Source organism: Erithacus rubecula (genome assembly GCF_903797595.1).
Source record: "Erithacus rubecula genome assembly, chromosome: 3".
Lineage (NCBI taxonomy): Eukaryota > Metazoa > Chordata > Aves > Passeriformes > Muscicapidae > Erithacus > Erithacus rubecula.
Genome location: NC_136689.1, coordinates 100,657,417 through 100,679,376, shown reverse-complemented (window position 1 = coordinate 100,679,376; position 21,960 = coordinate 100,657,417). Strand labels below are relative to the sequence as shown.

Here is a 21,960-nt window from a genome sequence, read left to right as displayed (position 1 = left end):
ACCACTGTTTTTTTAAATTTGATTTGAAATGTTGTTTTCCTAGAATTTTTGATGGTTTCAAGCTGTAGAATCCTTTTTTTCTTTGTTTCTGTTTCTTTATTTCTTTTTTTTTTCTTTTCTCTTGGTTCTTTTTTTCTTTTTTTTGTGTGTGTTTTTTTGTCATTTGGCTTTTTTATGTTTGAGTACAGTATCTCTGTACTCTTAGAATTGTTCAGGCTTCTAATGGAGTCAGATTTAAATTTTGTAATACATTAAAATGTACTTACTTTGTAATCACTTTTTAGGAACAGAGAATGAAAATTGACAGGGAATTTGCTCTGTGGCTCAAAGACTGTCATGAAAAATATGACAAACAGATAAAATTCACAGTCTTTAAAGGAATAACTGTACGTCCTGATATACCATCCAAAAGAATGCAGAGCCCTTGGACAATGTATGCTGCAATAGAGTGGGATGGAAAAACATACAAAACTGGACAGTTGGTAAGTTAGTTGAAGCCTATAAAAGGTAGATACTGTGCATTTGATGCAGGAATAATGTATTAATTGGTGTCTTCTGCTTATAGGTTAAAACAGTTAAGACTCATCCAATACTCTATGGAAGCATTGAGAAATTTTACTTGTATGGAGACCACGATGGGGATATATTTGCTACTGGGGGAGAAGTTCAGATTGCTTTGGTAAGAACAAATACAGAAAGGATTCACACAGCTAGTCTATATATTATATATTTAAACATAATCCCTTGTCCGACCTGATTGAATTCTATTTAAATAAGAGTCGAAAATTATGTAATTTTTGACAATCAGCAGTCTAGAAATAATCAATTTTAGCTTTAATATATTAATTAACATATTAAAATTATTACTCATTATGAGCAGTCTGATTTATTAAGATTTGTGTATGAAATAAAGTATCACAGTTAGTATCATTAGTATGTTGTGCATCCATTTGTGTATCCCTTTTGATTTCAGCAAATTTTAACACAGTGTGTTGTGGTTTCACCAGGTAATATTCATTAGTATATTGCATTATGTCTGTTGACTTGTCTAGTCCCTTGACTGGGAGGTCTTTCTTCTCTGACATATTATAAAGTCTGCCATTTATAACTGCCCTGAATTTTTATTTCAGGAACCACAGGCATTGTATGCTGAAATGAAAATTATTCCAATCTCAAAACTTGACAGAACAGTGTCTGACAAAGTTGTTAAAAAATACATCGAGGATGAAATGGCAAGGTAAGTACTAAGTAATTACATAATTGTGGCGTTCTTAATTACAGTTTTTGTATTTAATCAAAGTTCCATTTTATTCCCAAATGGAAAAGCAGTCAGCTGTTTCAGTAGAAGCAGAAAATATAAACCAAGAAAAATAGCTTGGGATTTGGATTTGGTTTTTCTTTCTCTACTGCTAAAGTAGCTTAATGTCTGTTTAACTAAAGAAGAATTGCCCTTTATTTTAACTTACTGAGGAAATGTTCACCTTTTTTTTTTTTTTTTTTTTTTATTATTATTAGACTTCCTGACAAGTTATCAGTAACATGGCCTGAAGGAGATGAGTTGTTACCAAATGAAACAAGATTTGCTGGTACACCAATAGGTATGTTCTTTTCTTCCAAATATTAAAACATTAAATGCCAATTTAAAAATACATCATGCACTCCTCTTAAAAAGACAAGTATACAGACATCTCTGATCACTTTTAATCCGCAACATATTTTAAAAGTCTGTCATTTTTCATTTTAAATTCAGGAGCATTAAGAATAGAAATTTTAAATAAAAAAGGAGAAGCAATGCAAAAACTTCCAGGTACAAGCCATGGAGGTTCAAAGAAACTTCTTGTTGAACTCAAGGTTATTCTGCATTGTGAGTATTTCATTATATTTAATTGCATCTTTATTATTTTTGAAGTGCATAATAAATAATAAGATATTTCATTGTATAATATATATATATATATCTAAAATACATATTCGAATTGGATAAATGGATGTGGTAGTTAGACAATACTCCATAATTTGCCATAAGTTTCTCTTCTCTTTTGAAGAGTGGAATACTTGGCAGACTGTACTATGGTCTACCAAGAGAGCTGAGCTATGAAAAATCTGGTCAGTTACTGGGGAGTCTTACATAGTAAGATTTGATTCAAAATTAAGGTTTGAATTAGGGTTAAGAGAATGATAAAGTCAAGTTGACAGCTCTTACTTTGTCTTATGCATGCCATTTAGTGCATTTCAAGAACAGGATCTTGAAACAGTTTTGGTTAGCTATAGAACAATTTGTATTTGTACTGTATTTCTTTTTATTCTGTGAAGTCTTGTTACAGTTACATTCTATATTCTGAAGTATATTTTGGGAGAAATAAAGTATTAATACTTTTTGACGCTTCCAACAATAAGTCTTCTATATTTATCTTAGGTTATAGAACCAGTCACTAAAACTGCCTCAGAGTTTGTGTGTTCTGTTTTTGTACATGTCTTAATTCTGCAAAGGTTTATAAAGATGTATAAAACAATTTGGAGGAAAACAGGAATGTTCTTTTTTTTTTTTCAGTTATATGTTCTGTCAACTGCACATTTTTATCATTGCTCCCATTTAAGCAGTTTTGCTGGGGTCATTTGTCAGGTTGATCCATTGCCAGCATGGAGTGCAGAATGCTCATACTTAACAGGGAACACACAATCAAAGAGCTAATAAAATTAAGCTTTACAAACCTGCTGCTTTCAGTGCAGTGTGCCTGAGGCTAGCAAGTTTTAATTAAAATGGGATTAGACAGGGAACTCTTTTTGGTTTTTTTTTTTTTTTTTTTTACCTCTGATCAATGTGTTTAGTTGTAAAGCTGAATTGATGTTTATTAAATGCAGAAGTGATAGTAATCACTTAATAAGTGATACCAGTGCTTGAAAAAGTTAAGAATTATGGTGTTATTATTAAATTTAAATACATATAGTGAAATGTTTGTTTTGCAGCACCTACTGAGAATAAAGAAATAATTTCCCATATTAGTGCTTGAAAAAGTTAAGAATTATGGTGTTATTATTAAATTTAAATACATATAGTGAAATGTTTGTTTTGCAGCACCTACTGAGAATAAAGAAATAATTTCCCATATTAGTCAGCATGGAGGCAAGTGGCCATACTGGTTTAAAAAAATGGGTAAGTTTGCATATTCAATATCTTCTGTTTATTTATTTATTTTATTTTTTCTTTCTAATTGTACTTTTATATCTGTCTAGAAAATCTTCAGAAACTTGGTAACTACTCCTTGAAACTGCAAGTAGTATTGAATGAAAGTAATGCAGACACTTATGCAGGAAGGCCTCTGCCATCTAAAGTATTTAAATTTACTATTGTAGGTAAGAATTCTAATATTTTTTCCTACTTTTAGTGTTTCTGTTTGATCATATATATCAAAATTTGTCATGTTCTAGTTGAGGTGGTTTTCATAACTAAAATGTAGCATTTGTACAACAAATTTGAAGCATTTCCAGGAAAAAATGTTTTCTTGTTGCAGGCTTTGTAATCACATGTAGTGTGTTGGCTCTGCAGCAGGTAGTTTTACCTAAAAAATAAAGTTTTGATGGAATCTAAAGGTTCCTGATGTGAACTTTCCCCAATGTACTTCAAAAAATAAACTTCATTAGAATCACCCACTTTCCTCATGCCATTGACATAAATATTCTTTCATAAAACTAGTATTCATTAGGCCAACTTCTACGCATAAACCAAAGAAACTCATTAAAAAACAGGTTATACATTTAAAATAAACATGTTGAGATTAAAGTATTTTTTAATTTATTAAGGTGGGATGCTTTGCAAAAGTAAATTATCATTTGGTTGTAATGGATATGTCTCTTTGGATTTATGATCATAAAATTCTTACTAGAATACTCACTTGAGAAAGGATCTGTGTGAAAGGAGAGGTGGTGGGGTAGGCTGGGGGTGTTCAGACTTTTTGGAGCTTGGTGATGGTGACAATGTTGAGTGTCTGTGGCTAAGAGAGTGGGAAGGCCAACGAGGCAGAATACTGTGGTGGGAGTCTGTTACACACCACCCAGTCAGGATGCAGATTAAATACACAAACAGCTGGGAGAAGTGTCACAATCACTAGCCCTTGTTCTTGTGGGGAGCTTTACCTTACCAGATGTCTGCTGGAAACATAACACAGCAGAGAGGAAATGGTCTAGGATGTTCCTGGAGTGTGTGGAAGAGAACTTGCTGACTCAAGCTGGTGAGGGAGCCTCATCTCCTTTGTGACTTTCTCTTTGTGAACAGAGAAGGACTGGTGGGTGGTTGGAGGCTGTCTTGATCCTCAATCACAGAATGAAAGTTTACTGTGTTTGCTGTTCTTGATGTAAGCAGAACTGCTGCCTTGGACTTCAGAGGGTAAAATTTGGCCTGTTTAGGTGAGTGGTTGAAAGAGTCCCTTGGGAAATTGTTCTGAAGGGCAGAGAAATTCAGAAAAGCTGGAGGAAGAAGAGCAAAAAGGAAGCTCACAAGCTGAACTTTAGGAGAAGACTCTGGCCTCTTCATAGATCTGCCTGGTAGAGTTGGAAATGGAAAGAGGCCCTGAACAGTCTGAAGCCCAAGCAAGTTTGTTAATATTCACAGGTCACCTCCAAGCTCAGTTCTGGTTCATCTCAGTGAATAGGAAGCCAGACAAAAATTCCTAGAGGCCTGCATGGATGAACAAGGAGCTACTGACAAAACTCAACACAAGGAAGCATACAGAGGGTGGAAATGGGAACAGGGAGCCATGGAGGAATACAGAAACACTATCCAAGCGTGCAGGGATGGGGTTTAGGAAAACCAAAGTCCCATTGGAATTGAAAATGGAATCACTAGCAAGTGATATCAAAGTTAACAAGATAGGCTTGTTTACATACATAGGATGTGGAAAAGGCTGAGATACTGAAATAGTCTGCCTTAGTATTTGCTGGTAAGACAGACCTCAGGAATCCTAGGCCCTGAAGACTGGTGGATGCTCTGGGGCAAGGAAGATACACCCTTGGTGGGAGATGATCAGGCAAGGGAAAATCTAAGCAAACTGGTGATGCATAAGTCCATGGGCCATGATAGGATGTACTCATGAGCCAGAGAGATGTCCTGGCTGATGTCCTTGTGAGGCCACTCACGCTAATTGAATAATCATGGCAATTGAGAGAACTGCCTGTTTTGAGGAAAGCATCAGTCCCATCTACAGAAAGCAGAAGGAAACACAGAGCTATGGGCCAGTCAACTTCATCTCAATTTGTGGGAAGGTGATAGAGCAACTAAGCCTAAAAACCATTTTCAGGTATGTGAAGGACAAGAAGATCATCAGGAGTAGTTAGCATGGATCCACCTTCTATGGTAAAAGGACTGGCTTTGTAAATGATATCTAGCTAGACTTCAGCACGGTTCTGATCAGTAAGGTCCCATAAGATCCTCACGGAGAAACTCATGAAGTTTGGACTGGATGAAAAGACTGAGGTGAATTAATGAACAGCTGAGCCCAGAGAGTGTGGCTCTAAGTCTAGTTGGAGGGCAGCAAGTAGGGGTTACTCCAGGGGTCAATATAGGGTTTGATCCTGCTCAGTGATCTGGATAACAAGTCAGAATGTACCTTCAGCAGGATTTCCTGATAGCACAAAACTGGGAAAAGCAGCTGATACACCTGAGAGTTTGCCACCATCCAGAGGGACCTAAACTGGCTGTCAGGAGCCTTATGGAATTCAGCATGAAGGGGCAAGTCCTGCACCTGCAGAACAACCCCCCATCTGCTACCCAAGTATCTGGAAAGCAGCTTTCCAGGAAAGTCCTGATGGGCAGCAGATGAACACAAACCAACAATATGCCCTCACAGCAACAAGCAGCAACAACCTCTTGGGCTGTATTAGAAACAGGTTGAGGGAGGTAATCCTTTCTCTCTACTTAGAATTGATACAGCCAGCTGGAGTACTGTGCCCAGAACTGGACACATTACATTACAACAAAGAGAGGTGGATGTGCTGGGGAGAGTCTAGCACAGGCCTGTGAAAATGATAGACTGGAGCGTGCTGAGGCAGTGAAACAATTTGCCCAGAGAAGTTGTGGTTGCCCCATCCCTGGAAGTGTTCAAGGCCAGGTAGGATGGAGCTCTGAGCAGCCTTGTCTAGTGAAAGGTATCCCTGTCCACAGCAGGGGAGGTTGAACTGGATGATGTTTCAAGTTCTTTCTGACTCAAACCATTCTGTGATGCCATGATCTTTTACCTGAAGAAATCTGGGGTCAAAGTGACCGCTCTACCTAGTGAAGACTCACAGGGATCTTCCCAATGTCTATAAACAAGTGAAGGGAGTATAAAGAAGGTTGACCCAGGCTCTTTCCAGTGGGACAGGACCAGAGCCAATGGGCACACACTGAAGCACAGGAGGTTCTCTCCAAACATTAGGAAACAGGTTTTTTTCACTATAAGGGTGACACAGTGCTGGCACAAGTTGCCCAAGAAGTTGTGGAGTTTCCTTTCTTGGGGATATCAAAAGTTCTCCAAACATATTCCTGGGCAACTGACTCTAGGTGCTCTCACTTGAACCAGGGGCATTGGATAGGATGACCTCCAGAAAACCCTTCTGACCTCAACCATTCTGTAAACTTTATCTGCAAGGGGGGTGGGAAGCGGGAAAGTAAAAAAAATGCTAATTTCTTTGCATGTAATATTAAAATGGATATTTTTGTCACAATTTTGGGAGGTACAGCTAACATCTGTTTTCAGAAGACCAAGGGAAAAAAAAATCAATGTTTTCTGTAGCCTGCCATTTCTTGCAAAAATGAGAGGCTTTAAATGCAAATTCTTGAGGCAGAGAAGAGTTCTTTGTATGTAGTATATTCTTTTAAAAGCATCTGCTTATTGGCAGAGTAGAAAGAGGTATTCTTTTATGATAATAAAGGAAAAAAAATGTTTGGCACTACTTGAAAAGAGTAGTTATTTAAATATATGTTTGAAAACATGCCATTGAAGGCTCAAGACATTTTTGTGGACTTGTAAGAAGGGAAAAAAAAAGTCTTATTTTCTGGACAAAAATGAACCTTGACTCCTCTTTTATCTCTTTATCAAAGTGAAAAGAGAATCTTACTACTGTACAATACTGGCTTCCCCCAGTATGGCAACACTCAATTAAAGATTCCTTCAGCTATAACAATTGAAATTAACAAATCTCATTGGAAAGGAATAAAAATTTGAAAAATCTATTCAGCTAATAGTATAATACTTTTATCACAAGGGATTTCAAAATCAACTTTAGCTATTTTTTTATTTAATCAGGAGATAATTCAACATTTTTAACATTTTCAATTTTTAAAGGTAAATATTTCAATTCTTTATTTTTGCAATTGTGTGTTGTATTTTCTCAGAGTCACCCATAAAGCTTCACGCTTGTTACTCCAAAATATTAGCATTTGTGTTAACAAACATTACCATTTATGATGTAGATTCCAAAAATCCAGAAAAGAACAGTCTAAACTGAAAAAGCATTTTTGGCTGAGAAACAAATTATTCTATTTCTCTAACAGCAGGTTGTCACTGGGTGTTTATAGTTGTTCTCGGTAAGCTAAAAAATTACCAGAAATGCTGGTTAAAACTGAGACTCCTAGGTCAATCTACAAGGTTTGTGGTTTTACTTCAGACATGTCCTTTTAGTAGTTACTCACTTTAATATTGCAGATGTTTTTCTACTGTTATTTTCTGAAATCAGTTTTACCATTTTATCCATTTACAGATTTATCATTCAATTATAATGATAAATAAAGTTGTGGACACTGTAAGGTTCAGGTCTTTTTCTTGTTATAAACAATAATTTTGGCCAATACAAGGTATCTCTCACCTCTTATGCAAAGGAAGCTCTCTGACAATAGATACCCTTAGGATTTGAAAATAGTTTTTGAGTTCAGAATTGTTTGGTAGGATATTAATTTGCCATTTAGCTTAGCTTACATTGCTTCTTTTTTTCAAAGGCCACTTGGTCAAGACCTTTTGTTAACACAAAAACATGATTATTGATTTCCATGCTCCACTTGATACACACTCCACTTGTTACCACTGTTTGGTCTTGTTTGCCAGTGCCTAATTGGAGGCAGTCTGATGGGGCCAGGTTTCACAGGAAAGTTACACTCACATTTCCTTTTCTAGTACTTGTCATTACATATCTTTATCTCTCAGATTTGGGGCAGTTGTAGAACAAAAATGTTCTGTTGCATGAATTACTTATTTTACCAGAATTAAAGCAATTAAATATTTAGGAAAAGCTGTCCACACAGAACTTGTTCACTTTCAGGTACTGTATTGGTGTCTTGAATACTTTGGAAATTTTGACTCTCATGTTTCTTATACTGTAGTCTCCTGTTGCTTTATTATTACCATTGTTTTTATTTTAGTGTAAGTTAAAAAAGGAACATAAATCAAAAAGCATAACTTTGTTTATAACAATATTCTGAACAACCTGTTTACTTTGCATCTGAAAACCACTTGATTTAATTGCAGCCGTAATCAAGAAAAAGCCAAGGAGTACACATAATTATTTCTGAAAATGTATTATTCTTTTCTCTTAGAGGGAAAACCAGACAAATTTTTGGTGGGTCTCTTGGAGCTTCCTTTTCGAATTGGAGTACCTTTTAGTATTCCTTTGGAACTGCAGGATGAATTTGGTCATTCAACACACTTGACAAATCGCATTAGACCAATTCTGGAAGCTAGGTAATTCATCTATTTTTTTTCTTTTTTTTGTCCTTTCTTCATGTGACAGTAGGATTTATCTCAATGATATTCTAGGGATTTCTCACATAAATTAGCTGATATTTGTCCTTTTATTTTCATAAGAATATCTGAAAGTATCTTGTATATTAAAACACTGCATTTGTTTTTAAATTGATTCTCTTGTGTTTTCTGTGTATTTTTCTAGTGGATTAACATTGAAGCATGATGACATACCTGTGGCAGCAAAGTGTGTCATTAAGGGTGTTATTGCTAGAGGCTGTGTAAATAGTTGCCAGGGCAAGGTAAGCTAATAAATTTAAACTTTTGAAGTAACATTAAAAAAAAAAATACAGAGAAAATAATTTTTGTGTAAAATGGTGTCACATAGTGTTAGTTTGAGTTTGGTCTACACTAATGACTACAGATATTTCTAAATTATCTTTTAGAGCTCTGCATGGAGCAATTTGAATTTCCCATAGCTGCACTCTCTTCAGCTGATGGGACTGGAGCTGGATGGGCTGAGCAGCACATGGGTGTGTGATAGTGTACCCAGCACACCAAATCAGCCTAGTTTGAACTGGTGCTGAGATTGGTTTAAGCCAAATCATCCTGGTGACTTCTGCACTGAAAGATGATAGGGAGCTAAAGAAAATGGAATCTTTCATTCTTAGTTGAGATGATGAATAGTAATAGCTAATATGCAGGGTGTCTACTTGAGCTTCCTTAAATGTTGCCACTATTCTGGTTGCACTTCCACAGTGACTGTGTTATCCAAATCCAGGCTATTACTGGTGAATTCTCAGCAGCCTGTCACGCTTCTACTTTACTGTAAAACCCAAAAAATACATTGCATGCTAAAAAGATTTTTTTAAAAAATAAAACAGGTCTTAATGCTTTTGATTAATACAGATTTAAAGATTTTTTAAAAATAATTTTAAAATTATTTAAAAGGCATATTTACACAGTATTTTAGCCAGGTCGCTATCCTTTAATTTTGTCTCGTAGTCTAGCATTGTGAAGACAAAGCTAGGAGATGAGGTACCCCATCATACTGTTGATATTATTGCTTAGAAATTAGCAAATAATGTTGCTGGTGGAAGAGGAGAAAGAACATATACCTGCTTATTGAAAATTAAAGGGTGTTCACTATAGTAGGTTTTTGTAGGCAAAGTTCAGAATTTAAGATGAAGGGCAAGAACAATGACATAAGATGGAGTGGATTATGAGAAATAAAGTGTATAGGAGCAAATGTGCCAGACTTTAGCAAGAGATAAATTTGGGGAGGGGCAAGACCAAGAATAATTTAAGGAACTTGCAATACAGAAATAATATTGTACGATAATAATTTTAAAAGGGTGTTACTTTTTTATTACTATTTTTATTACTATTTTTCATTCTCTGATTTTTAATGTGAAAATTTGTTTTAGTGATGCAGTTTACAGCAGTTACTTTTCTTACATCCTTAATCAAAGACAAGATGAATGGTGGTAGTGGTGCCTTGCTAAGGATTAACAAACACAAAACTTGAGGGCCCTTTCTTTAAAACCACTGGGATTTTTTAAACTGCTCTATTTTTCCCTATTAAAACAGCCTCTGAGCAGGACACCAAAAGTTATTATAGCTCCTTTTTCTAGTTTCAGAATCATGTCATTTAACATACAAATCCTAAATTGAATGTCTCTGGTTATAATAACATGGAAAAGACAGATTTCAGTACAGGGGGGCAAATTTTCTTTATGTTGTGTAGCATTGCAAGGCAATTTCTAGAGACTTCTTAAATTGACATATATATGAATTGACATAATTATGTGACACTATTATATGGTTTTGTTTAAGGTTAATAATTAAAATACTCTTTTCATTAGAACTTTAATCTGAAGATTACTCTTCCTGGTTTGAAAGAAGATACACAAGTCATTAAAATAAGATTGCAGCCTGGTAAGTGTCCTTAAAGTACTTAGTGAAATTCTGTTTAATTTTATTCTGACACTATTAACTAAAGCTTCTCCCAAGAAGGTAAAATATTTAGTGAGGCATGAAAAAGGATCCAGGTGATGACTAGAATGGAAATAAAGCCAAGAGTATGTAATTCTTGGCAGGAATATCATTGTATTCACAGACCAATCTTACCTACTATTCTAGGAGCTGGAATTTTTGTCTGCTTATTTGAGACACATTTTTCTCTTTTAATTGCTTTAAATATTTTTTCTAATCTAGCATCACTGAACAAATGAATTTCTTATCTTTTTGTTTTTCTTTAGCATTAAGACTTTTAACGTGTGCTTATCTGCATTGACCTATTCTCCCTGCATAAAACATCTTGTAAATGAATAAAGTGCCCATTCAGTTACTTACCTCAGGAAAGGGGGATGCTTTGCAATTGAACTGTGTCTGAAATTTTAATGTTACATGTTGAATTTATCATAATGCAAGACAGACATAGAGGTCTGTAAGGACTGCCCTTACCAGAATTCTATGTTTTGTGAAGGTCGTGATTCTGAAGATACCTTTACATGAGATCTGTTATCCCTTGTTATCTGGGTTTGTCTGGATTTAGGATATAAGCATGAAAGCTAAGTTTTGGCCTCCCAGATTCCCAAACTTCAATCTTGCCCATTTTATTTTGCAGAGATATTATCTACTACTTTGTAAGACCAACAGTGCACAGTTTAGTCCATTATCTTTTGAGGAGTTAAGGGTTTATGTAGAAAACAGTGAAATGATTGGACTTGAGACAGACTGTGTTGTGTATTTACCTTGGACTGAGGGCAGCTTCATCCTTCATTTTGCTTTTGGGATTGTAGAGATGCTTCCCTACCTCTTTCTTCTCACTTGAGTATATCCTTGGCTTCGTAAGCTGTTTTTTGAGAAGGGAAAAATGAAGCTGTTTCAGTCTCATTCTTTAACCAGTGAGTTTAAAATAGAAGCTGTAATAAATCATGCATAAAGGATGTTTCTGAAAAATTGCAATCTTTGTTCCTTCAGAGCCTGTGTTTTAAGAGTAATCTGTTACTTCCTTCTCTTTTTAAAAACTGATAAAATAATTACGTGTTCTAGAAAATAGACTTATTTTAATAGTTTCACTTTAGTATCTAAGTAACGACACCAAAATTTTCTTTCACATTTCTTTGCATGCAGATTGTAGCTATGATAGCTTTGGCAATTAATTGGATATCTCAACATTAATATTTTTGGGTTTATCATGTCAGAAGAAAGCTCCAAGTTTCTTCTTTGATGAATGTGAATCCATATAGTATGTAAATAGAGCTATATCATGTGTTTACACCTTACATGTTCTGTATTTCGTCTTGTTTGTCTAAGTGTTCTCTACTAAAATAATTTAAAGATGGTATGTATTGAAGGACAGAAAGTGTCTAGAACTTTTCAGTACAAGCCAATATGTATACATAAATTGTTTGAAATGGTTTGTTACCACATATATTTTGGTAGCTTGGCTTTAAAAACTCTTTGAGATAGCAAAAATTGAAATTCAGTGTCTCACAAGTTATCTAAAATATAACTATTGTTCTGCAATTGTGCATTTTTTACAGGCCCTCCTTGTCAATTGAAAGTAAAACCAGATTCGGAAATTCTAAAGATTGAAAATGGTACAGCTTTTCCCTTTCAGGTTGAAGTACTGGATGAATCAGGAAATATAACAGCACAGCCAGAGTTGATTGTTCATTGTAAGGTAAACTGCATTTCATAGTGTGCCATAAGGATTTTGATTCTTGCTTTTTAAAGGGCTGGAAAAAGAATCTGTTTTGGAATCTGTGTAGAATTTAATATCTTTAGCAATGCTTTTGAAGTTTCTACAGCTTACTAGCCTTAACTGTGACTCTCTTACCTCTTATGAGCCATTCAGTAAGTTTTAGAATCTGTGGAACCTGGTCTTAGAAATGGAAGAGAAAATTGTGTGAGGGATCTATAGGTTCAATTTTAAGGTATTTTAGGCCATATTTATATGCAATGCTAAAATTTATTCAGAAAAATAACTTCAGGAAGCTTACTTCTGGTATTTTTTAAGTTGAAACTTCAAGTCTAGTGCCTAAAAATAATCTTAGATAAGACTATTATCATAAGCACTGATACAAGCTCAGAATGGAATGTATATCTTGACTTTAGGAAGTAAAAAACTTCTCCTTTTGGCCCTCTTTTTTGACTCAAGCAATTCTAGTGAAATCAACAAGGATATATGAAAGTGTTTTCCTACTGCAATGTAGTTTGCATTCCATTTGCACTTTACACGTGTGAATGCTCTTCCTGTAGTCTGGGTCTGCAGTAATATCATGATGTGTCGAATGTGATGTTTAAATTCCTTTAATGTATCGTGTTGGAATGGAAGTTTACTTCACAAGTTAATTGAATTTATTGCATAATGGCAAAAGAGTCTAATTAATGTGTGTTATTAAAGCAAGTGAATAGATAGAATATTTTATTTCTATAACTTGCCTCTTTCGCCCACACATCTCTTATCACCTGCAGAAAAATACAGGTGGTGTTCTTACAGTTGTTGGAAATACATTAATTTTTCTGTATATAATTATATATATATTTGGACTTGTGCAAATAATAATTTCTGAAATAATCATGGTAGTTCCCTAAGAGAAACTTGATGTTTAATCTTGCATTTTAAATAGTTTTTAGGTGCTTCAGACCTTCCTGTGTATTCTGTGGACTGCAGTAATGGAGGAACAAACATTTTAACTGGTCCAGTTATACATGTACAGAATATCAAGAAAGACCAGATACTGAAAGCAAGGTTTGAAGTACTTGTAAGTATTGGTTAGAATGTTTGGATTAAAAAGATTGAAAAGTTTGTTGTACTGTCCTGCCACCTCATAATCAGATGGTTATGCTTTTTATCACCAGAAAATCATAAAAAGGCAAAGAGTTTTTTCCATTTTTTTCCCTTTACTTCTTACTCTATTTGTTAAATCCCTGAGGTGCTTCAGAAATATGCATGTTTTCTGGGATTTTTCTTCCTCTTTTTAATTACTATATTATTTTGACAAATTGCCCTCATTGCATAAACATTTAATGTAAGAATAGGTATGGCAATAAATAGGTTTTTTTGTAGCATTTCAGTTTCAAAACTCACAAAGTATGAATTTTTTAAAATGCTATTGAATATTCCAGTTTTTTGGTGGTCATAAGAGTCACAGTGCTGGAGAAAATAAGACCCGTGTGTTTTTTATCCTGGAAAAATGTGTGAATAAATACTAATATGGCAAGATTAATTATATGAAAGGATTTTTTAGGATTATTGTTAAAAAAGTATTTTGTAAATTTTATAACCTACTATTTCTGGAATAGGAAAAAATCTAAACAGCTAGCATCAATTCTAGTATCTGTTAGAAGTTGTAATTATATTGGCATATCCTTTTGTTTTACTTTTGACAAGTCAAGCTGATTTTGTATTTGGACACCTGGTCATAGCTGGTAATCCTGAGTAGAGCCATAGGATATTATGGCATTGTGTATGGGTAGCTAAGTTTAATATCCTAATTATATGTTGTCCTTTTTTTATTTTTTTCCCCACCCATGAATAGAATTGCAAAGATGTGCCACCAGTGGAAAAGATTATAAAACTTCTCCCTAGCAGTCATGTTGCAAGACTACAGGTCTTAAGTATGAATGGACAAAAAGCTCTTCAGATTAAACATCAAGATGAAATCAGTTGTGTTGCTGGCCAAGTCATGAACAAACTTATATTTCAGATGTATGATGAAGCAGAAAGGGAAATACCCATAACTGCAGCTGCTGCAGAAAAAATCAAGGCAAGTGCTTTTGAGTAAACAGCAGTGTAATATGGGGAAAAGACACGCAGCTGATACCCTTAAAATCCATAAATGTCAGACTACGAAATAATATTCCTCGAAACTGTGTTAATAAACATGGAAACTTAATTTTCCTCTCAATTATATTTTTTAATATTTTTATTAATTAAATGTTAAGTAATGCTTCAGGGTAATATTACAAAAACAAGTTAGTATTTCTATTGCTTTTCCTAAACACATAAAATAATTATGACATAGTTATGATTCCTCAGATCCAGGGTCTTCCCAGCATTTAGGAACTTTGAATAGGCATGTTCCCAATGAAGGCTTGCTTGCCTATCTTATCCACCTGTCTGTGTACTTACCTGGAGCCTAAGGCAAGCATAGAGATTCACCAAATATATCAGACTTGTATCTTTCCTAACTCAAGTTCAGTGAGGGAAATCTAATGTGTGTTTTGATCTGCTTGGGGGTTTTTGGGTTTTTTTTCAAGTAATTGACTGTATTTCAACAGGATAGCACTGATTACTTCTGGGAAATGTCCAGACTTTCCATTGAAAACTGCTGTTGTCTGTATGTTACACCAGCATATTTAGAATGGCTACAAGGTGTATTATGTAGCTAGTAATTTATAATTTAGCTTCTGATTAATTTATAAAATATTAATTTTAGGTTAACTGGACGCCTCAAATTGACAGAGAGCTGTTGATGCAGGGATTATTACCTGATGTAAAAGTACCAACTTCAGTAAAGGATGTACGTTACTGTCTAATTACTTACCTTGATGAGCATGTGTCTTTGGAGAGTGCATTCACTGTCAGGTCTGTTCCTTTGATATATTTCTATATTAATCATGTTATTGGCATAGCATTGTAGATATCATTACTGTGGGGTAAAACAAAAGTCTTTCTACAGAAGCTGAAATAATGAAAGTGGTTAGCAAATTAACAGGAGAATGTAAGCTTGGGAAGTGGGAAGGGTTTGTGTAAATTTATTCTGTGTGAGAACATTACCTGTGAAAGACTCCATTGTGATTACTGGCTTGCATCCAGTCCTGTAATCACTTGTGTAAGTATACATACAGCGAGTGAAGAAGATTATTGATGTTTTTGTGAACTTGCAGTAAACATTAGCTCACAGAAGAACTAGTTTTACCGAAGTGTTTACTGATGCCTGAGGAGAACGAAATATCACTGCAGTTAGTTCTCATCTAGTTTCTCAGTCAAAACTGTCAGGCTGTAAATTGAACTTAAGTATTACCTATTTATTGCTCTTAGTGAATTTAAGACTTGTATCTTACAAAATTTATTAAGAGTAATCTGATTCTAAATTGCTTTTGTGTATTTCATGTGATTTTAATAGGTTAAAATCAACTAATTAATTCACAGCACTCTGATGCCAGGGTAAATTTGCAGCAATTAGTAATTTCACAGATCTGTAGTAGGAAAATAAAATACACTACATGACCAAACGTTAAGATTCTTCAAGATATTTATCATGCCTATTATTATGTTGTATTTACCTTGATGAGAGAATTAAGTCAATTTTCATGTGTTCAGACCAGTTCCTGATGAACCCAAACACATTAAATGTAAACTAAAAGGCTCAAACATACTGCAAATGGGTGAAGAACTGCAGAGTGAAATCGGTGAGTGTTTGCAAATTCTTCATTTTCTTCTAAGATACATTTCTTTTTCTTGACAGTTTAAGACTGTTATATATACAGTTGTCATCAAGAGTAAATTACCTTTAACTATTTTAATATAAAGAACAGGTTTACATTCTCATTCACAGAAAGATGATCAGTCTTCTGAATTGCCATTTTACAGTTCTGGAGTTAAATGCTGGCAGAATTTGCCTCTTTCTTTGTACATCAGGACCTTGCTCACATTTAGTTCAGATTGTTCATAAATTTTTGTTTAGTTCATGTATTCTGAAATCTTAAAGGCCATAACAGCATTCAGACTATTGCCAAGACATGGATTTCAAAGTGGCACATTTTAAGGTTAACTTGAACCTAAGAGGAAGGCATGTTAAGGATCAGTCTTCTCATTCTCCTTTGGTTTCTGTATGCAGTTGCTGCATGACATAGGGAGAAATTCAAAATTCTTATATGATTATGGGACTTTAAAAGTTTTTGTGTGACTGAAGAAAGCACATAGAGCAAACTAAGAGGTTGAAAAAGAACTTTCAATTTTAAGAGGTTTTTTAAACTTTTTGGTAAGAAGTAATTGTTTTATTCAAAAAAGTGGGAAGCACAGATATGGGATATAACTATATAGATGCATTTGGTTTATACCCACAAAACAGAGGGTTCTTATCAATGTATATAAAAACCTGAAGAGAGTGTAAAGAAGTTGGAGCTCGGCTTTCCCTAGGTGTGTTCAGAAACAGTAAATAGAGGCAGTGGGCACCAAGTGAAGCACAGGATGTGCCCCAGGAAACATCAGGAAACACTTTTCCACTGTGAGGATGGCTGAGCACTGGCACAGATTGCCCAGAGTTTGTGGAGTCTCCCTCCTAGGAGATACTCTGAAGCTGCATGTCTGCAACTGGCTCAAGGTTGCCCTACTTGAGCAGGGGATTTGAACCAGGTGACATCCAGAATACCATTCAACCTCAGGCAGTCTGTGATTCAGTGATAGTTATTCAGATTTTCTCTATATTGCATCAGTGTTGTGTATGTTTATATTCCATATGTTTAATATTATACATTATTATACATTCCATATATATAATGTTTCATTAAAACAGCTGCTGAGGTAGTCATCCTCATAATTGTGTTAATCATCATCTTTTTTAACAGATGTAATGATTACAGATCAGTTTGGAAATCAGGTTCAGACAATGACATCTGCATGTGTAAATTCCCTAGGAGTTTCTGGTCCTGGACTTGATAAATCAAATCTGAAAATAACTTGGCAGGTATTTATAAGATGTCATATAGTTTGTTTCTTTGTGGCATTTGTGTGGTAATTGTCTTCATTCTGTTACACAGAATTGAACCAAAATTGTGCAAAGGTAGTAAAATTACACAGAAGTTAGTTGCTTAAAGCATTAAAATGGCATGATTCTGTTCTAAGGAACACAGCTGCATCTGTTGAAAACCTTATCACTGCTGCAACTATACAATGTGGAGGCTAGTTCCCTTTGTGCTTGAGTCAGGTTTGCTTTGTTTCTAGTTCATTGATTATGTTTTTTCTATCTTGCTTTTAGTCTACTGTGGTTGGTACAGTTGATTTTAAGATCTTTTGAAGAACCTTGTAGAACAGACTAGTATCTATGCCTTTTAAAATATGCTGGATATAATCTAAAAAACAAGTTTCTGAGAAGTTCTTGAGTTTTAAATGGGTCACCTCTTATTCATGAGGTTCATTTAAATGTAACAGAAGGAATAGAACTTGTAGTTTAATTTTTAGTCCGCTGGTCTCACAGTAAAAACACCAAATAGTATTTATAGCATAACTGATAAATGCTGTATTGAAAAAATACCAATAAATTGTACTTGGCTTTATTTGTTCTTGATAAAATCTTCTCTTTGTTTCTCAACAGGAAAGTACTCAAACAATCAAAGTAAAAGGTATTCGGTATAAACCCTGTTTACTCGGAAACAAAGAACTGTGCTTTGCTTGGCGTGAATTTTCTGACTTCATCAGAGTGAATTTAGTAGCAGGATCCCCAGCTAAATTGCAGTTTGTGGATTGGCCAGAGTTAGAAAAGGTAATTTGAACAATTTTGGTTTGAAAAAAAGGCAACGTGGTCTCTAGTGAGGTATTTTTATTCCGTTTTTTGTACAATAGCTAGCTACATTAGGCTTTTAAAGATGAACTTATTTTGGAGTAATCTAACTCATATGTGTATGTTTACAACCTTAAGTATTGTTAGATTTATACTGCCCCATTTGACTTTCTGCAGAAAAAGTGTAACTTTTCTTTGGTGCAGTAATTTTCCTGTGGGCTGGATCCTCACACCCGTCTTTCACTGCTGTTTTCCAAAGATACAATCCTTAATGGTAGTAATGGCTGGCAGCTCATCTCCCCATCTCTTGCTGAGATTTTTTGATGTTCAGGATGTAGGATGGCAGTCCCAAATTTACTTCATTTTACAAGTGTTTACTGTCAGAAAATAAACACTTAAAGGAAATGGCTAGAGATTTTTGGTACATCCATTTGCCTAGGGATTTTAAAATTAGTTTTCAATGATTACTCTGGCTATTCCAGTAATAGTGCTTAACTTGCTGCAGAAACCAGAATAGAAAATTGAAGGCAGGAAAAAGAAAATTGTATCTCTCAATAGAGTACAGGAATCAAGATTAGTGTTTTGGGAAAATGGAGAAGGAAAATGAGACAAAAGTGAGTTGCATTAATATTTTTGTTCTCTAGACAGCAGTTTAAGTATATCAGAAAATAAAAGTTTTAGGCCATAGCTCTTTCTACAACAAAGACATGGATAAGGCCTTCAGAATCGTGTCCTTCCTTTTAGTCACATCAACATGAGTAACCCATGCCATGTAATTCAAGTAGTGCATTTTAGTCTATCAAAAGAATATCAACAAATTCTAGAAATACATTCCTGCCTACCATCCAATCACAGTCTAGCTGTTCTAGGAGACAGATAGTGTAGAAAAAGTGGGCACTGTTGTTCTGGGGATTCCTGAACTGCCATGAATGTCCGAGATATGTAGAATTGAATGTTATCATGCATTTGTTTCTCTTCCAGCCTGTTGCAGTGATTAATGGTAGAGAATTGCAGAGGCCCCTTATTGTTCAGTTGTGCGATCAGTGGGGAAATCCAACTCCTGAACCTAATGTCAAAATCAGCCTTATAAAGAGTAACAACTTAAAGGTAAGCATTGGCCTTACTAGGTGAACTTTGTTTAACACAAATTTTGTTGTTGTGTCTGCAGTATCTTAATTTTCAGGACATTTTTGGAAACATTAATAAAATACTGTAAGAGCACAAAAGACTAATTAAATCTATAAGAATAGTGGCAACAAACAGGTCTCAGGACAACAACCACAAATATAACAAAATTACTATAGGACAGTGTCTGAGTATAATTTGAATACATTCCAAATCTTCTATGGAACTTTTTTCCAAATTTTGCATGCACATCACACCAGCACATCCTTCGTGTTATCAAAGGTAATTTACTGAATGATGATGATACAGTCTCAACTAGCAACCAAATAATTTTTATCTGATGATTCTTCAATTTTGATTCCTGAATGTATGACTTACTGGTCTGTTTGTAAAGCTGGACAGCAGGTTTGGGCCCTATTTGATTATCCTGTGAAAATCATTGGCAGGATAAATGAAATCTAAACAATAACGATGCAAATCTAGCCCAAATTTAAGTGGTTACTGTCTGTTCCATAAGTGATATATGACTATCAGATGGTTTTCACATCGGTCTGTACAAAGGAAGGACTTTGACCAAATACTCCCTTCATTAAATTTTTTATTCCTGTTTTTGGAGAAAAGAAAGGAAAGTCAAGCTGTCAAACATTCCTACCTGTTAGTACAGAGAATGTTACATTGAATATATATATTATCAGCACAGGATATATTCATCCACCTCTGGACATAACATTTTTTCATCCAGGCTGGTCCTGTTCCCTTTTTGTTCCTGCTTGCAGTGCATTTGTGCATTTGCTAAGAACCTTCTTTTACTCACTCCTCCAGAGCTGTGCCACAACCTTAGCTTTTGCCCAATTTAACTATGCTGTTATTACTTTTTAAATTGGATATTTTTGAAATAGATTTCTTGATATCGTGAACATTTTTATTCTGTATTTTACTCTCTTTTCATAGAAGCCTGCCTCACAGTTGGGGTTTTTTTTCTTGGCCCCAAGTGCTGCCTTTATGGTGTCGGCTGAAACTCACTGTGGGCTCTATTTATGTTCTTGAGGGAAGACACAATCTTGGCAGTAGCACTGTGTGGTTGTGCTCCATGGTCAAAGAGATGTTGTGGTGGCATGCTTTGTCTCTTCAGATTTTTTGCCTTCTTCCATGGAGCACCAGCAGCATGTCTTAGTCTTTATGTTCTTTATCTTAATGGGATGTGTCCAGGAGAAAATGTTCTGAAAGCCAAGGTGGATCATTGTTATAAAGAGTTTATTACAGCATGGTCTGCCTTGGTATTTACAGTAGGTTGTATGCACAGTCTCTCAAAAGAAATGAGAAGATTTTGGGAACTGAAATTGTCAAAGAATATGTTCTCTATATTTCACATTCCACCCTCCAAGTCTCCAAAGCCTGATACCATGCAGCTGCAGCATACATTTCCTGTACTCCTTTATCTTAAGATCCAAAACTAAAGGGGAACTGGGGGAGCACTGCAACAGGCACTAAATAGTTTGTGGAAGGTTCTGGATCTGACACTCAGATTAACATCTGTTATGGTTATGATAGCATCAGTAGCAATTTAAAAAATAACATTTATAAAATATTTGAACATATTAATGAAGAAAAATATCCTAATTCAGATGAAGTGATTGCTTTTAAAAACAGGCAGAGAATTTGAAAACTCTTGTTAATATTGTCTTCATACATCTTTCTCTAATTTACAGTGCAAAAATTTAGCTACAACTCAAATCACTGGATAGTATGCAGGCAAATGAGATAACATTTTATCCTATGACTTGATACTATTTCTGAATCATTGAAAGAATTTTATTTTTTGACAGCTTGTTCCTTCAAACCAGCAACATAAAACAGATGACACTGGTAGGGCTAACCTGGGAGTTTTTACTATTCATGCACCTAGGTAAGTAGTGAAAACCAGATGGATTTCATAAAGTACTACCAAGTAGTAATCTAGAGCTAAGATCAAACATTTATTTTTCATATGCAGGTGGATGGACAGATACAGTAAGTTCTTAACTAAATTAAATCAGTAGCTGCTTCTTTTGGCCTCCTGAGAAGCTGCTGTGTATTTTTGTGAATCTTGGTTTTTTTCTGGTTATGGTGAACCTCATTATTGACAATCTGCACCAAGTGCAAGTGGTCATATAAACCACTATGAGTTTTGGAATGTACCGTCTTAAAGTGGCCAGTTCCAGACACTATGCTTTTAAAGTAGGAACACATTCTAAGAGGGTTTAAATACCACTTTCTCTGTGTGTCTCTGGCATTGTTTTAAAGGATTAGTGGAGTGTCCAAAGGAATTTTAAATATATATATATTTCATTTTTCCTGTTTGCAATTGAACTGCTGAAGTCTCATTTCCAGCAGATGTGTGTCCTTTGGCTCCTGCTTCTTCATGTTGTGTTTATTCATGTTTACTTCATGTATAGCTTCCCTTGCACACTGATATCCCATATGGCTTTTCAAATTCATAATTTCTATATCTTAATATTCACAGTCCTGCAACTCACTCCCTGTATCCCTGAGTTTCCTGTGTAAGACTGGGTTGGCTTTAGATTATCTTGAAACTAGCAGTAAGGGCTTGTTCTTTGATTTCTTTTTAT

At 35.0% G+C, this 21,960-nt stretch overlaps 1 protein-coding gene across 1 annotated transcript in view; it reads left to right on the top strand.

The window, feature by feature from the left end:
* Nucleotides 1–21,960, top strand: part of SMCHD1 (structural maintenance of chromosomes flexible hinge domain containing 1) — a 66,575-nt gene that overhangs the window by 23,300 nt on the left and 21,315 nt on the right. Inside the window, exons 13-31 of the mRNA XM_079300705.1 lie at nucleotides 285–482; nucleotides 566–679; nucleotides 1,131–1,237; nucleotides 1,516–1,598; nucleotides 1,751–1,864; nucleotides 3,077–3,154; nucleotides 3,235–3,354; nucleotides 8,564–8,708; nucleotides 8,914–9,010; nucleotides 10,574–10,646; nucleotides 12,260–12,399; nucleotides 13,349–13,483; nucleotides 14,261–14,488; nucleotides 15,161–15,309; nucleotides 16,048–16,136; nucleotides 17,295–17,413; nucleotides 18,041–18,208; nucleotides 19,208–19,333; nucleotides 21,178–21,257. Of these exons, the coding sequence (XP_079156831.1) occupies nucleotides 285–482; nucleotides 566–679; nucleotides 1,131–1,237; nucleotides 1,516–1,598; nucleotides 1,751–1,864; nucleotides 3,077–3,154; nucleotides 3,235–3,354; nucleotides 8,564–8,708; nucleotides 8,914–9,010; nucleotides 10,574–10,646; nucleotides 12,260–12,399; nucleotides 13,349–13,483; nucleotides 14,261–14,488; nucleotides 15,161–15,309; nucleotides 16,048–16,136; nucleotides 17,295–17,413; nucleotides 18,041–18,208; nucleotides 19,208–19,333; nucleotides 21,178–21,257 (2,363 nt within the window). The remainder of the gene's footprint in view (nucleotides 1–284; nucleotides 483–565; nucleotides 680–1,130; nucleotides 1,238–1,515; nucleotides 1,599–1,750; nucleotides 1,865–3,076; nucleotides 3,155–3,234; nucleotides 3,355–8,563; nucleotides 8,709–8,913; nucleotides 9,011–10,573; nucleotides 10,647–12,259; nucleotides 12,400–13,348; nucleotides 13,484–14,260; nucleotides 14,489–15,160; nucleotides 15,310–16,047; nucleotides 16,137–17,294; nucleotides 17,414–18,040; nucleotides 18,209–19,207; nucleotides 19,334–21,177; nucleotides 21,258–21,960) is intronic.